Source organism: Dendrobates tinctorius, unplaced genomic scaffold, assembly GCF_039654945.1.
Source record: "Dendrobates tinctorius isolate UK_male_01 unplaced genomic scaffold, ASM3965494v1 ptg000075l, whole genome shotgun sequence".
Lineage (NCBI taxonomy): Eukaryota > Metazoa > Chordata > Amphibia > Anura > Dendrobatidae > Dendrobates > Dendrobates tinctorius.
In genome coordinates this window covers 21,846,229-21,863,800 of record NW_027361743.1, presented here as the reverse complement: position 1 = coordinate 21,863,800, position 17,572 = coordinate 21,846,229, and the positions used below count along the sequence as shown (strand labels likewise).

Here is a 17,572-nt window from a genome sequence, read left to right as displayed (position 1 = left end):
TCTACAGAAAGGAGATCAGTGACATAACGAGCAAGCATGGACGTCAGGAAGGAACATAAAATCAAACAAGAATAATACTCGCAGCGTATGGCGAGCAAACTAGGTCATCCATTTTGACTTAAACAGATATTCCTTTAAAGCATTGTATGGAATTAGGAAAACACAGCTGCTAGGTTTACATAATAGTGCCACACCTGTCAACAGGCTGCTTCTAGTATTACACCTCAACTTCAGCCATTGCTAAGGACCCGAGTTGCAACAACAGACGTCACTGAAACACATGTGTGGAACCGCTTCTGGGAGGAAAGCAGCCAATTTTTCCTGAACCTGGGCACCCCCCTTTTAGAATTTTGTGCATATATCAAATCTGTGCACTGCCAGCATTTATGCAAGTGGTTGACTCCTCATAGGTACGGTTCCCTCTCTAAACCTTCAATTTCATACAGAAGAAAAAAAAATGGTGGCATCCTCCATCATGTACAAAGTAATCCCCCAGCATTGCTTCAAGAGATAATTGGCACCTTAAAATGGAACCTGTCAGTGGGATCAATCCTCCTAAGCCATCTATATGGGTATATAGGTTATAGGAAGCTGAATAAAATGATACCTTCATATTTGTGATCGGATGGCATATTATTGAGAAATTCTCATTTTTCTTAATATGTAAATGAGCTGTTAAGCTCTATGGGCAGGATATAGATCTCACCAAGAATCTACCTCCAGAGATTATTGTAAATGATGGGGCGTTACCAGTGGGAGACATTTAGAGCAGACTGTCAGTCATTTCACGGAATACATGAGTTCTGAACTGCATTATTGCTACATACAATGTGCTTACAAAACTGGCCAATTCATGTGTGCCCATCAACCACCACAAGGTGACCTTTTTTTTTATGTATACCTAACCTAATACTTTATTTAGAGCTGATTCCTACTTGCCCATTTAAATGTAGGCTTATAGCCTGTGAGAGGCATTTTTGATAAGTATTAGGTTAGGTTCCCATCAAAGTAAAGGTCACAATCACAATAGACAAAGTCACAGCTGACCCTGCTCCCTTCCTTAATCACTAAAAGGCTATACTAAAGAAAAAAATCTGAGGTCACATATGGCTTTATGTCATTAGTCTTCTATAGACAAGTATTGACAATCATTTGTGTGTATCCAGTTTTAGCAGGTCGTGTAAAGCAGATATGTAACCGATGTCCAGTAGCCATAGACTGCAATTTACATCTACTGAGAAACAAGCAGTAATGCCTCCCGCCGCAGTAATTACCCAACACCATTCCTGCCTTGTTGCCTATGAACTATTTATGTGATCTTTTAACAAAAATGAATATGTATATATACGGTCGGAAGAAAAGAAGGAACAAAGAAGAGGAAGACCAGCAACCCGATGGCTTAATACAATCAAGATAACTGGGGAGAAGACCCTTGTGGACCTATCTAGCCTTGCACAAGATCGATCTTCCTATAGATCTCTCATCCATTAACTCGTCATGGAAGGAGGAGGAAAAGGAAGGAGAAGGCAGTAAGAAGGAGAATAGATAGTAAGGAAGGAAAAAGAACAAGAAAGCAAAAAGAAAGTAAGGAGAAGACGAAAGAAAGGTGAAAAAGGAAGTAAGGTAAAGAAGAACAAAATAAGGAGAAGGAAGAAAGGCGAAAATGAAGGAAGAAAGGCGAAAAAGGAAGAAAGGTGAAAAAGAAGGAAGAAAGGTGAAAAAGAAGAAAGAAAGGCGAAGAAGGCAGTAAGGCGAAGAAGGAAGGCGAAGAAGGAAGTAAGGCGAAGAACAACAAAGTAAGGAGAAGAAGGGCAAAGAAGAAGGAAGATAGGCGAAAAAGGAAGGAAGGCGAAAAAGGAGGCAGTAAGGCGAAGACAAACAAAGTAAGGCAAAGAAGAACAAAGTAAGGCAAAGAAGAGCAAAGTAAGGCAAAGTAAGGCAAAGAAGAGCAAAGTAAGGCAAAGAAGAGCAAAGTAAGGCAAAGAAGAGCAAAGTAAGGCAAAGAAGAGCAAAGTAAGGCGAAAAAGAAGGCACTAAAGCGAAGAAGGAAGTAAGGCGAAGGAGGAAGTAAGGCGAAGAACAAAGTAAGGCGAAGAACAAAGTAAGGCGAAGAACAAAGTAAGGCGAAGAACAAAGTAAGGCGAAGAACAAAGTAAGGCGAAGAACAAAGTAAGGCGAAGAACAAAGTAAGGCGAAGAACAAAGTAAGGCGAAGAACAAAGTAAGGCGAAGAACAAAGTAAGGCGAAGAACAAAGTAAGGCGAAGAACAAAGTAAGGCGAAGAACAAAGTAAGGCGAAGAACAAAGTAAGGCGAAGAACAAAGTAAGGCGAAGAACAAAGTAAGGCGAAGAACAAAGTAAGGCTAAGGAAGTAAGAAGTAGAAGTAAGGCGAAAGAAGTAAGGCGAAAGAAGTAAGGCGAAAGAAGTAAGGCGAAAGAAGTAAGGCGAAAGAAGTAAGGCGAAAGAAGTAAGGCGAAAGAAGTAAGGCGAAAGAAGGCGAAAGAAGGCGAATAAGGACAAGAAGGAAGCAAGTCGAAGAAGATGCAAGGAGAAGGAAAGAGAAAAAGAAGGAAGGAGAAGGAAAGAGAAAAAGAAGGAAGGAGAAGGAAAGAGAAAAAGAAGGAAGGAAAGAGAAAAAGAAGGAAGGAGAAGGAAAGAGAAGGAGGAGTGGGCAGGAGGAGAAAAATGTAAAAAAGGAGGGGAAAAAAACTTTTTACTACATAGTTTGGGCTATTGTGATGTGTTGGAAGGATATTTTGTATGATATCTGCAGCATTTTCTTCCATCCAATTAAAGAAAAATTCAATGTTAAATCTTGTAAAACCGGACAGCCTTACCTCTTCTGGTTTCTTGTGGGCCTCTCTCTTTGCTGCCTTTTCCTTTAGCCGTCTTTCCTGTAAAATACAGATATGTGAGTTACTATGCCACATCACACAATATATTGCACAACAGTAGCATTATACAAACTGTACATTCTAAAGATAATGAAGCGTTATTCATACATATCCCATACCCCCCGTCACCTATACACCAACCCTCCATGAGCAGGACGATGTGTGCATTGGCGGTCCCAGGCGGCTCTCAGACTACAGGCAAGGGTATTAGATGTCAGAAGTTGGCATTTAACTTCCTGTCTAATACATGGTTAACAATTTTCTAGCAAAAGAAGAAAAATGAAAACTTGGAAAATCACAAGTAGAGGAATGTGACATGAGGAACTCCGCGCATTTCGGCTCCGCTCTTAGTCAAAATGAACTTTGTGCCTTTAAATTACAAGCAAATGGAAAAATATCACAAGTTATACTCCGCTCTTGTTCGAGAAGGATCGCAAAGCCATTTTGTGTAACATTAACACAGTGAGACTATTAAATTATAATAAACCCTGACGTCTGTGCGCCTCGTTCACAACGACAGCAGCAGAACACAATTAGATGTTAATGGAAGGCTCATTGTTCATGATTCGTTGAGGTAGAAAGGAGAGAAAAATAATTAAAAAAAAAAAAAAAAACAACCACCTCAGTGCTGGTGATCAGTAAAACACGGGGTAATAGCTATGGTCACATTTGATTAGGTTTTCGTGAATGTAACTTTTTTCAATAACAGGATAAAGTTCAGATCGGAATTTTTTTTCTTTTACATCTTAATGGGGTCGGATCACTTTCCCAATGTGAAGCTTCAAACTCTGCTACCCTTTAACTGTGATAAGTTATCAAGTACAAGATAATTCAGCTACCAAACCCAAATACGAGTCCGGTACCATCGCATGTACAAAATAATAAGAAGGAAAACCAAAAAAAAACAAACAAAAAAAAACAAATGCCTAAACATCCTCCTCCTCCGTGCGCTTGAGGAGGCCGTAGTCCTTACACATCACAATGCTGGAACATCACAAGGAGAAGACTGAAGAGTTCAGTAAAGTGGATGCCAGGGTAAAACAAAAGTGAGGCGAGTGGCCCCATCACCTTCGGCTGTTTTCCAACCATCTGCGCCTCGGATGATAAGGAGGAATAGTTTGGCGCTGCTGCAACAAAAGGCAATTTAAATTCAGCCGCAGTATGCAAGGAGAAGTATAATGAGATATCCCAGGATTTATTTCTTCAATTTGCAGTAACTATGAGACACAAAACTGCCTTTACATTTTTTGGAGCACTGTCTGAACTTCACAAATGCAAATCTATTCCCTGGTATTCCTGTGCTGGCGAGGATAGGGGAAATCCAAGACTTGTGGCCACTGATCACACACAAAAACTCCTAGAAAACACGCGTCTTAGGCTGGTTTCATACTTGCGGTTTTTTTGCGCTGCGTTTTTTTTCCTATACTTAACATGGGTGCGCATTGGCATGCGTTTGTACGCGCATGCGTTTTTTTGTAGTGTGCGCCCAGGCGCACAAAATGCATTCTGTTGCATTTTTTGTGCATCCGACCTGTCTCAAAAACACACATGCGCACGCAATGCGCACAAAATTCACCCAAAAACACATTAAAGTCTATGGGAGTGCTGACGTGCATATGACGCAAAAAAAAAAACGCATGCATTTTTTGTTTCAAAAACCATGCGCAAAAAACAAGAAAACGCATAAAAAACGCAAGTGTGAAAGTAGCGTTAAAGGCTTCATTGAGCTGGAAAACAGGCCATCAAATAATTTTTTTTTTTATAAATGAAATATTACTTATGAGTGCCAAATCAAACAAGTCCGAATGGTCGGGATACAGGGAATGTAGAGATGGCCATTAATACACAATCAATCATGCCACAAGGAGGCACAACATAAAGCTCGCTGAGCACTACGCAAGACAAAAGTCGTTATAAACCACCTACATCTCCTTCATGGGGGTCTCCAAGTATCAAACTAGGTTGAAGGAGCTTTATTAGACATTTACAATGGTACTTGATTATAGTTCACACCAAGCGCCATAAGTGTGAGTTAAAGGGTTATGCTCAACTTGTGTCGTGAACAGCACAGAGTTTTCCAGTCTCTTCACTTCTTTGTTGCTTGGGGAGGCACGCATTTACACCTTGGCGTGTCGAATCTGATTCAGTAGATTCTTCTTTTTGCTGAGCTTATTGCTACTGTGATACATTAATAGTCTAAAAGTGCTTGTTCTGAAGTCTACACTGTTATTTGCATAACAAGACCTTTGAACAAGCACATGGCTTAGGTAATTGAGAGTAATGATTAAAAGAACTGCTTTCGATGGTGCATGCGAGGTCTTGTGGTGTTTACCCACGTCCAGGAGGACCAGGCTGCGCTGATATTTTCAACTATTAAGATTATTCTGCGTTACAGCAGAATTCTGACCATTTGATTACTGCCGTTATCAGTGAATAACATAAAAAGCGCCCTCCTTCAAGCTACTTTCAAACATACTAGCACGTAACTGATGAAGGTCTATATTGACCGAAACGTTTTCTGGTACTACAATAAACTGCCTCACCGAGCATTAAGTTGAGTGCCAGGTTTTCATTTTATCATATATGGTTTGGGAACCTAACTTGGCACCACTACAGTAGTGCACACGGTGTTTTCTACTGCGTAACCTAGATGACGTCACCGGTAGTCACTGATGCTGCGCTCGCAGCAGCTCATTCTCCCGTGGTTTTCAGCCTTGATGGTCGCACCCTGGCACCGTCCAGGTTGAAAACTATTTATCCAAGACATGGATTACGGCATGGGACCGAACGATGGACAAGTGAGGGATATGTTTTTTTATTTTTACAGGAGACCATGGCTTCAATGGAATGGGCGTTAAGTCAAACGGTGTTTGTTATTTTTAAACAGAAAAAGTTTTTTTTATTTAAAATAAAGGACTTTATTCTGGCTATGTGTTTATTTATAATATAACGAAAGAATTAGTAATGGATAGGTGTCTTATAGACGCCTCACCATTACCAAGCCACGGGCATGACGTCACTAGACAATACAATGGTGACATATACCCCACAAATATGAACCCCACTTGACACTGCCACAGGGTAAGTGGAAGGAGCCGGGCAAAGAGCCAGAATTAGCGCATCTAATAGGCATTGGGGGCGTGGGGGTAGCCAATTATCCATGGCCCTTTACCAGCCTGAGAATACCAGCCCCCAGCTGTCTGCTTTAGCTTGACTGGTTATCATCAATGGGGAGGGGGGACTCCACTTTTTTTTTTTTTTTTTTATTAAATAATTACAGTTATTTAAATAATTTTAAAAAACGGTGTGGGGACCAGGGTGGATAAAAATTAATGTTTTTTTTTAAAAAAATTAAAAAAAAACAGATTTTTTTGATTTAAATCGGATTTTTTTCAATAAACTGCTTTTTGAGGAAAATATTTTACCATCCAAAGGTTCTTCCATCATGAAATAAAGCTGAGTTGTTTAACTCAGTAGAATAAAGGCTGTATATGTGTAACATTCACAATGCCATGCTCTTCCAGAGGTTTCTGTAGGATTAGTGGGCAGTTTCTCTCCTATATTATCACAGACGCTCGCTTTACTTACGCAGTTCTCAAAACTGAATTTGACTCCGCAGAGGTCCCAGCCTCTTCTTCACGGCAAAAATGTTACAACATGAACAGAGTTGAGAAAAAGACCTTAATCCTATTGTTCTACAAACCTATGAATACAGAATCAACCCCTTCAGTGCCAAGTCCAAGAAGTTAGACAATATGTTTCTGATTGTTTGGAGTGGAATAGATCTGCACAACACAAGAAGAATGTGAACCTAAGTGTGAGGAGGAGGAAGGGCAAGCAGACAAGAAAATGAAAGTGAAACTTTGAGCACAATACTGCAGCATAGCCACAGACAGACAAGTCTGGATCTGTTTGTGTGTACGATCTGAGGTTTATTACATTCTTTCCTTATAATGGCAGCAGGCCATAAAAGAGACCCAGTTTGGGAATATTTTAATGAAGCTCCTTCGCCTATCGGTAAGGCAGGCATGCGTGCAAGATGCAAACGATGCAACAAAGAGATGCAAGGCCTTTTGGCGCGAATGAGGCAACATCATGAGAAGTGCGGTGATGAAGATGACCAAAGAAACACTTCTGAACAGGCAGGATCTTCAGGTTGGTAAACATTTTTATTGAATCCTATTTCTAAAGACTGAACTGTCATGTGTGAGAAAAATTATATTTCTTATTATTACTGCATGTTACTGTCATTTGGTACAGTTATGAAGAAAAACAAATATTCCTTTTGGGGCAGGGGCACTGGTGTGTTGTGTACAATAAGCAGAAATTGTATAAACAATAAAATAACAGCATTGACTTTTTTTGTTTAGGGGAATTCATGGATTCTGGAAACTATCCACCTCCAAGATCACCATCATCCTGTTCTACAGTTTCAGAGTTATCCATCCAGGATAGTGCTTCATTAGCAGCAGCAGCATCATCATCAGACACCCACAGCCACATATCACCATCACCCAAAAGGAAGAAAAAACCTTTACCTCCTGGAACCACCATAGATAGGTTTGTGATAAGAACTAGCAGATTAGAAAAAGAGTTGATTGATGAAAAAATTGCCCAGTTTATTTATGCAACAAACTCTTCTTTCCGTCTGACTGAGAACCCACATTTCATTAATATGGTTCAGTCACTGAGACCAGGATACAGTCCACCCAGCAGAGCTGATGTTGCAGGGAAACTGCTGGATCAAGTGTATGACAGAGAAATGGAGCAATGTGCAACAGCTCTGGAGGGTAAAATTGTTAACCTAAGTATTGATGGGTGGAGTAATGTCCACAATGATCCTATTGTATGTGCTTGTATAACAACAGAAGAAGGTAAAGTCTTCCTTGCACAAACAATTGATACGTCAGGAAATGCACACACAGCAGAATACTTACAAGAAGTGGCAGTAAAAGCTATAACGACATGTGAACAAAAATTCAAATGTCTAGTACGCAGTTTGGTCACTGACAATGCTGCAAACGTATCCAAGATGAGAAGAGATTTAGAAGAGCAGGGAGGGAATACAAAGCTGCTAATAACATATGGTTGCAGTGCTCATTTGCTGTACCTCTTAGCCAAAGACTTAAGTGTTCCAGAAATAAAGGCTAATGTTGTTGAAATTGCTAAATACTTCCGTAATAATCATTTTGCTGCAGAAGCTCTGAAAAGGATGGGTTGAACTAAGCTAACGCTCCCACAAGATGTTAGATGGAACTCTGTGGTGGACTGTTTTGAGCAGTATATCAAAAACTGGCCTATTCTGATGACACTTTGTGAAGAAAATCGAGATAAAATAGATGGCACTGTCACGGCCAAAATCCTCAACATTGGGCTTAAGAGAAATGTTGAACATATGCTGAGCTTCCTGAAACCCATCTCTCAAGCTTTAAACAAAATACAGAAAAATAGCTGTTTTATTGCGAATGCTGTTGAAATTTGGAAGGAACTGAGTGAACACTTAAAAACAGAACTACACATGGACAGAATTAAATTACTAGCAGTAAACAAACGAATGGGACAAGCACTGACTCCAGCTCATTTTTTGGCAAATATTGTCAATATCCAATATCAGGGTCAAAACCTAAGTGCTGAGGAAGAGGAGTTAGCTATGACATGGGTATCCAGCAATCATCCATCTTTAATGCCAACTATAATAAACTTCAGAGCTAAGGGGGAACCATTCAAGAAATATATGTTTGCTGAAGATATTTTAAGGAAGGTCACACCAGTAAACTGGTGGAAGTCACTTAAGAGCTTGGATTTAGAGACTGTTCAAGTAATGATTTCACTTTTAACAGCAGTAGCTTCTTCTGCAGGTGTTGAAAGAATATTCTCTTCCTTTGGACTCATTCATTCTAAATTGAGAAATCGGTTGGACCCAATAAAGCAGGAAAGCTTGTTTTTCTTTTCCAGATTATGAATAGGAACAAAGAAGAAGATGATGATGAAGATGACGACAAGTGAGCTACAGAGGACAGCAGGGACAGTAGTATTTAAGTTTTTCATGTGTCGGCTGGGCTGACAGTCTAAGTTTCTTAAAATATATATATATTTTGTTTAGCCAAATTAGTTAACAAACATGGATGTTTGTTTAAGCAAATAACTTATGCTGTAATGTTGTTATTGTTTCAGTTGAATAAATCTATTTAAATTGTTATTAAGGTCAGGATTATTTTTCTCCTTCCTAAGTACAACAGAACAGTGGTGTCCAAATATGAATGATTAACCCATTAAACTGGGGAGAAAAAAGTAATATAAAAAGTGATTCTAAAAATCTTCATCTACTTGCATGGTAAAGTAGCAAGAACTAGTTTAGGTAGAAACTTTGATTTAAATCACTGATTTAAATCAAGCCTTACTGACTAGTGAGTTAAATCGTGATTTAAATCAGTTAGATTTAAATCAAATCCACCCTGGTGGGGACCCCTCTATTCTTGCTAAAGATGACAGGTGAGGTCTGAAACATGCAGCTGTCTTTCCTGGCTGGTTATCAAAAATAGTTTTCCCATCAGCAGCTGCCTGTTCTCACTGTTATTAGCAGCAGCAGAAATAGGCTAATGGGAGTAGTAGTCCGATCATCCAACGGCTGTGACAGTAGAACAGTAGATAAGCGATTTACCTCTGGTCACAGATGCGGGCTCACTCTGTTAGAGGCAGTGTTTGCCACGCTGTCATGCACATGACAGCGTGGAAAATACTAGATGTTTGGGTCCCCCCATTCATGTGAATGGGGTCCGGATACTGTTTTGGTACCCAAACCAAATTTTTTCTTAACTCTTCGGCCAAACCAGAACATCCAGGGGTTCGCCCATCCTACGCAAAACCTGACACTATAGATTGATTCATAAAACATTCATTTTAATACCATGATTGTACAGTTATTCTACCTTAAGAAAGTTTCTCAGCCTCATCAGGTCTAAGACCTAATAATGCTATTTTAAAGGTGAAAACTGATGCTACATATATAGAGTCCTGTGGTCTCTCTTTACAGACCTGTTGTACTTGTCAAAGGGCAGCAAGATGGAGCAATGAGTGCAAACAGGAACCCCCAAATCTATATAATAGGGCAGAGTAAAGTACAGGAGGTTGAGGGAAAAGGTAAAAAAAAAAAATAGTACAAGTAGTATTTCTAAGAGTTTCCCTTTTGGAGCCAAATCGTATAAAGACTGAAGTTATTCAGACTGTTTGATTCATTAAGGTAAATCTATAAAACATTGCTTCACAGAGAGTGAACTCCTTTTCTTGCCGCTAATGCTCAAGCTGACGATTACGAAATTATCAAGCATCTTTATCCCGTCTTAGAAGATAAAGGTGACGTCTTTAAGGTCAGGCAGCATTTACTGTAAGTCACAGTACATTACTTTTTTATCTTTAAGAAAAATCTGGCACACCTCAGTGGTTATAGAGTAGAGCCGCGCTCTGTGCCGTTTCCAACCTGGGTAACTCATAAGCCTTTCCGTTAACATCCCCATTTGAAAGGCAATGATATGAACCGCACACATCTCCTGCTGACATCAGCTTTAGAAGTCGTCATTTTTTTTAGTTTGCTTTATTTTTCCATTTACGGGAGATGCTTAGCGTAGAGCTGGCACTTTACATACAAGCAGTTTTCTGTTATTGCGGAGTAGTAATAGGAAATAAACACTGAATTGGAAAAGTAAAACGAACCGGGTAATAGACCCGCGAAAGACTAGCGTTCATCTGACATACGCTTTCTCTCCCTGGGAGCGCAACTGTAGTGGCGCAGCCGCACCAGAACTGTGGAGCGCCCCCGTGATTCATGATGGGCGAACCCAAACAGTAAAGTTTGGGGTCTGTACAAACACCTACTGTTCGGGCACGGACCTCGAACAACAACTTCTCCAGGAAGTCCGTGTTACAGATCAGGTTCGACAGCCGAAACATTGGGTGTTTCCCACACTGTCAACTGCATGACAGCAGGAGAAACACCAGTGGCTCTGATTGACGGTAAGATCATTACCGTCGGTAAGAATGCTGCGGTTCATCTCACAGCTGTGACAACTTTTTACCTCTGGACACAGCCACTGGCTCACACTGTCATCCGACAGCATAGGAAACACCGCTCTGTCAACGCCGGTTATAATCTTACCGCCGATCAGAGGCACATGACAGCGTGGCACACAACGGATCGTCGGGCCCCCAATTCATCTGAATGGGGTCTGGGTTCGGGTACTGTTCTGGTGAACAAACCAAGCTTTGTTTTCTTTTTAAAGGTAGGCTGAACCCAAACATCCAGGGGTTCGCCCATCACTAGCAATGATGGCGGAACGCTACTGTCGCCAACTAATAGCAGCAGACCACGCGGCACCTCCACCCTGCCCCTTCCGCATCGTACTTTGAATTGTTTCAGCATCCTGTATGCTGATACAGTTGAAAACAATGATGGGATGGGAGGAGACAGCTGACTCTGCCTCTCCCATCATTCCACTTCTGCGTCTGAGCTCTGTGATGTCTCAGCGCAGAGAACGCAAAGACATCACCACAGCGTGCTCTCTGTGCCAAGCAATGCAGAGGGTCAGAAGACCAGAGACCGGAGCAGAGGGGAACGAGGAGAGGTATTTGTTTTTATGTATGCAGGACCAAGTGGTACCTATTCTACTGTACGGAGGGCTATGTGGTACCTGCAATATTGTACGGAGGGCTATGTGGTACCTGCAATATTGTACGGAGGGCCATGTGGTGCCCGCAATACTGTACAGAGGGCAATGTAGTGCCCGCAATACTGTACAGAGGGCTATATGGTGCCCGCAATACTGTACGGAGGGCTATGTGGTACCTGCAATATTGTACGGAGGGCTATGTGGTACCTGCAATATTGTACGGAGGGCTATGTGGTACCTGCAATATTGTACGGAGGGCTATGTGGTACCTGCAATACTGTACGGAGGGCCATGTGGTACCTACAATATTGTACGGAGGGCCATGTGGTGCCCGCAATACTGTAAGGAGGGCCATGTGGTGCCCGTAATACTGTATGGAGGGCTATGCGGGGGTTATTATATTGTTTGGAGGCGTATGTGAGGGCCATTGTACTGTATGTAAGCAATTATACGGTGTGAAGGTTTTTATAGGGTCTTAATACTGTATAAAGGGATGTCTGGGGGTCAGAATGCTGTTTGGAGGGCTGGGTGGGTGCCATTATACTAGTTGGAGGGTTAGTGAGGGTCATTATAAAGTGTGGATCGCTGTATTGGGGCCATCATACTAAGTGGGGGCCATTATACTATTTGGAAGACTAGTGGAAGCCATTATACAGTGTGGATGGTTATGATGGGGTCATCATACTGAGTGGAGGGTTGGGGGGGCCATTATACTGTACGAAGAGCTGTGTGGTGATCACAGTTGCGGCATCATACTGTGTGGTGTCACCATACTTTGCCGAGGGAGGGTTGAGGGGGATGGGGGTACAGTAGGGTCATCACACAGTGAGGGTGGAGGGTACAGTGAAGGAATTCACCGTGGCGGTATCATACTGTGTTTTGGGGGATACTATAGTTGGCAACATACTCTATGGTGGTGATGGAAGGGCAATCTATGCGCTTCAATATGAGGAAAATTACTTTATAAGAGCTGTTTAGTGGTGCGATATGCTTTTCTTTGATCCCTGACGAACATGAAGGGCTTTTTTTGTTTGTTTGCTTGTTTTTGGTTTTTTTTTTTTTTTTGGAGGGGGGGGGGTCAATTAGAACTTCTGCTATGGGGCCCCACAATTTCTACGTACACACCTGGTTGGAGACCTTATTGGAAATTTAGAACTGGGAACAAGGAGCTTCAAATAACATCTCCCCCCGTGAACGTGAATGTTCGGCTTGGCTTAATGTTCACGTTTCCAATAGGAGTGCGAAAGAGCCATGTGTTATGCCCCCGTGCACCTTAGATCGCTGACTGCTGAATGATGGTTTGGCTGGCAGCTTTCTCAGCCAATTCTCCCATATACAGGAGCCCTCCTGCGAACTCTATAAGACAGCCACTGCATGACTCCTCTGCCGGTGACTTATCTGTTAGGTATGTCAAATTTGAGACTGCAGATCCTTTTGTCCTCATTTTTTGTCCTACGATATCTATCGCGGGACAGTCAGGAGGTGCCCCCCAGATACATTAGACTATCGGCTTAACCCCTTGATATCATCAGACTTTAGTCTAATGTATATGGAAACGTTACCATTCAGATTACTTGACCATAATCTTCCACGAGAGACATCAGCGGGCTCGCCTGCACATTAGATCATGCGATATGGGTGGGTTCAGCCAACTTTAAGCTAAACTGTAAAATAGGTCTGATATTATATATTATGTAATGAAAAAAACTGCAGGTGGATATATAATTATCAAGCTTTGATCAAACTTAAGTTAAAAAGGGGTGGCCTCATCATAGAGAGCTCAACGTCAAAAGAGTTGTGATCAGCTGATGACAGAGCGGTGTTAGGACCCCGGGCAAAGACAGACTAACTAGGTCATCCACCAAATCCCAAACTCACCCCAATGAGGCTTATATGGCCCTATGGTTGATTTGATGAGACAACCCCTTTTATATACTGTATTCCCGGCCTTGTCGTTTTGACTACGGACTTCGCGAATGGCACAGGATGAGTGTGACACCCACAAGACTTTTAGATACAAATATTTTTACCTTTTACACCCCATCCTGACACAAGGTGAAACGCGACCAAACGAGTAATTAAGACCCAGCTGATTAAACGGCACTTCACATCCATTACTCAAAACCCATTGCAAAGCCGCTGTAATAAATGTAACACCTCGGTACAAACGACCTAAAAATACATCTCATTACGACGTACGTGCAAAGAGAGTATCTTTAATTAGAAATTTAATGAGCGCGTAAAATGTATTATAAATGTTCGGCAATTAAAAAGTAATCCTAAATGATTTGTGGCTATATTCAGTGGGCAAATTCGCACAGTTATCATAACCGCAGTCACAATGTTGGATACTTGTAGAAATTGATAATTGCTGTCTGAACAGCTGTTAAATATTACAGTCATATGACCCAATAACGAAGAAATAACAAGGAAATACAAAAAGTCTTAAGAGAGTAACTGTCGTTATAATTGTTATTTCAGAAACCGATAGTGAACATGAAAACAAACAACTCTGTCAGAGATCGTAGGAGAGGAATCCATTTCTTTCACTCTTAATTCAGGAGTAAAATCTGTATTCAGGGAAGACAGATATTCCCATTTCTGAGATAGATGACCATTGGTGCTTTTAAAATTCAATGTAGAAGGAGGGAGAAGCTAGAGAAAAACAAACATACTGCTGCAGGTTCTCCTGAAATGACTGTTAAAGTTTTCCATAGAACTTTATGAGCACCAACTGTCAGGTCCTATCACTGCAATGGACCAGTCTGTAATCACAGAGACAGACTTTTCCTGTGAATTGAGAATTGTGAGAATGATTGGTCAGTTCAAGAAGAGAAAAAAGCAGATTTCTCTAATAAAATATATTGCTATATGTCCTTATTTTTATATGTACAATTGATTTATTGAAAGGGGTTCTTTTTAAAGGATAAGGACACTTTTGCTAATTTTTTTTCTGTCTTTACTAGAATCTGAGTCAACAGTAATGTCCTGATTAATTAATTTTATGTTTAGACTAAACCTTAACGCTCTCTCGCCATTGCAAATATTTTCTGTGCTTCTATTTTTCCCTCCAGCATTTTATTTTTCAGGCGACAAGCCATATTAGGGATTGTTTTTTTTTTTCTCCCCTTAGGGGACGAGTTATTGTTTTGATGACACCAATTAGTTTACTGTATATGCACTGATAAAACAGGGGGAAAAAAAATAGTGAGAAATAAAATGAAAACTATTGCTTTTTTCACATTTTGCATTTATGGCATTTCACTGTGCGATAATGTGAGCTAGTTGTTGTCTTAGGCCGGTGTCACAACTTACGAATGTGATGACAGAAACTCGCGAAAGTCTCTCGCATCAATACCCGGCACTGCCACCGGCAATCGGGACCGGAGTGTGCGGCTGAATGTATTTTTATGCAGCCGCACACTCCGGTCGAGTGCAGGGTATTGATGGAAGAGACTTGCGCGAGTTTCTCGCATCATACTTGCAAGTGTGACCCCGGCCTTAGTGGGAATTGTTCTGCCCGCTCTTTAGAGACATCTTTAGCATCGGTTTAGAAGTCACTAGAGTGTAGTTGAGCAAAATGATTCACTGGTCCCTCGTCTGGTACACTGTGACCAGAGAATTGTAAACTGCCTACGTCCTAGGATCGTCGCACGCCTACATGTCTTTGTGAGGGTTACTAATCAGAAGAGGAGCCGGTAGTAGGACGTTCGTAGTACTCTGGTCTGACAAACATACTAATGATCTGGCCATTGGACGAGGGTCCTGCAAATCGTTTCGCTCAACTCTATACTAGAGCCATCACTTGAGCAGAGGCGTGTTCAGCGCAGAGAACAAGGACACCTCACTGGTGGGGAACTCCTGGCAGACAGTAGGCACTGCAGCACAATTCAGATTAAAAGACTAAAATTGTGGGGGGGTTTTGTGCTCATGCTTCAACCATCAACAATTTTGCAAGATCCGATTCCCATTAAGTGGAAGAGGTATGAATTAAATCCAGCAGCAATGTTACAGCCAGCGACACTCCACCAAGGTTAGATGTAAAACAGCAAGAAACAATGCACTAAGGATAGATATAAATTAGCAAGAGACACCGCACTATGGATCGATGTAAAAGAGCAAGAGACACTGCACCAAGGATAGATGTAAAACAGTCCGCGACACTGCACCAAGGATAGATGTAAAACAGTCAGCGACACTGCACCAAGGATAGATGTAAAACAGCCAGCGACACTGCACCAAGGATTGATGGAAAAGAGCAAGAGACACTGCACCAAGGATAGATGTAAAAGAGCAAGAGACACTGCACCAAGGATAGATGTAAAAGAGCAAGAGACACTGCACCAAGGATAGATGTAAAAGAGCAAGAGACACTGCACCAAGGATAGATGTAAAAGAGCAAGAGACACTGCACCAAGGATAGATGTAAAAGAGCAAGAGACACTGCACCAAGGATAGATGTAAAAGAGCAAGAGACACTGCACCAAGGATAGATGTAAAAGAGCAAGAGACACTGCACCATGGATCGATGTAAAAGAGCAAGAGACACTGCACCAAGGATAGATGTAAAACAGTCCGCGACACTGCACCAAGGATAGATGTAAAACAGTCAGCGACACTGCACCAAGGATAGATGTAAAACAGCCAGCGACACTGCACCAAGGATTGATGGAAAAGAGCAAGAGACACTGCACCAAGGATAGATGTAAAAGAGCAAGAGACACTGCACCAAGGATAGATGTAAAAGAGCAAGAGACACTGCACCAAGGATAGATGTAAAAGAGCAAGAGACACTGCACCAAGGATAGATGTAAAAGAGCAAGAGACACTGCACCAAGGATAGATGTAAAAGAGCAAGAGACACTGCACCAAGGATAGATGTAAAAGAGCAAGAGACACTGCACCAAGGATAGATGTAAAAGAGCAAGAGACACTGCACCAAGGATAGATGTAAAAGAGCAAGAGACACTGCACCAAGGATAGATGTAAAAGAGCAAGAGACACTGCACCAAGGATAGATGTAAAAGAGCAAGAGACACTGCACCAAGGATAGATGTAAAAGAGCAAGAGACACTGCACCAAGGATAGATGTAAAAGAGCAAGAGACACTGCACCAAGGATAGATGTAAAAGAGCAAGAGACACTGCACCAAGGATAGATGTAAAAGAGCAAGAGACACTGCACCAAGGATAGATGTAAAAGAGCAAGAGACACTGCACCAAGGATAGATGTAAAAGAGCAAGAGACACTGCACCAAGGATAGATGTAAAAGAGCAAGAGACACTGCACCAAGGATAGATGTAAAAGAGCAAGAGACACTGCACCAAGGATAGATGTAAAAGAGCAAGAGACACTGCACCAAGGATAGATGTAAAAGAGCAAGAGACACTGCACCAAGGATAGATGTAAAAGAGCAAGAGACACTGCACCAAGGATAGATGTAAAAGAGCAAGAGACACTGCACCAAGGATAGATGTAAAAGAGCAAGAGACACTGCACCAAGGATAGATGTAAAAGAGCAAGAGACACTGCACCAAGGATAGATGTAAAAGAGCAAGAGACACTGCACCAAGGATAGATGTAAAAGAGCAAGAGACACTGCACCAAGGATAGATGTAAAAGAGCAAGAGACACTGCACCAAGGATAGATGTAAAAGAGCAAGAGACACTGCACCAAGGATAGATGTAAAAGAGCAAGAGACACTGCACCAAGGATAGATGTAAAAGAGCAAGAGACACTGCACCAAGGATAGATGTAAAAGAGCAAGAGACACTGCACCAAGGATAGATGTAAAAGAGCAAGAGACACTGCACCAAGGATAGATGTAAAAGAGCAAGAGACACTGCACCAAGGATAGATGTAAAAGAGCAAGAGACACTGCACCAAGGATAGATGTAAAAGAGCAAGAGACACTGCACCAAGGATAGATGTAAAAGAGCAAGAGACACTGCACCAAGGATAGATGTAAAAGAGCAAGAGACACTGCACCAAGGATAGATGTAAAAGAGCAAGAG

The 17,572-nt window shown here is 41.5% G+C and overlaps 1 protein-coding gene across 2 annotated transcripts in view; it reads right to left on the bottom strand.

Moving 5' to 3' along the window:
• The window catches only part of DDX10 (DEAD-box helicase 10), a 235,748-nt gene that overhangs the window by 79,771 nt on the left and 138,405 nt on the right, over positions 1–17,572 (bottom strand). For both annotated transcript variants that reach the window (XM_073583096.1, XM_073583095.1), the window contains exon 16: positions 2,838–2,894. In XM_073583096.1, the coding sequence (XP_073439197.1) occupies positions 2,838–2,894 (57 nt within the window). The remainder of the gene's footprint in view (positions 1–2,837; positions 2,895–17,572) is intronic.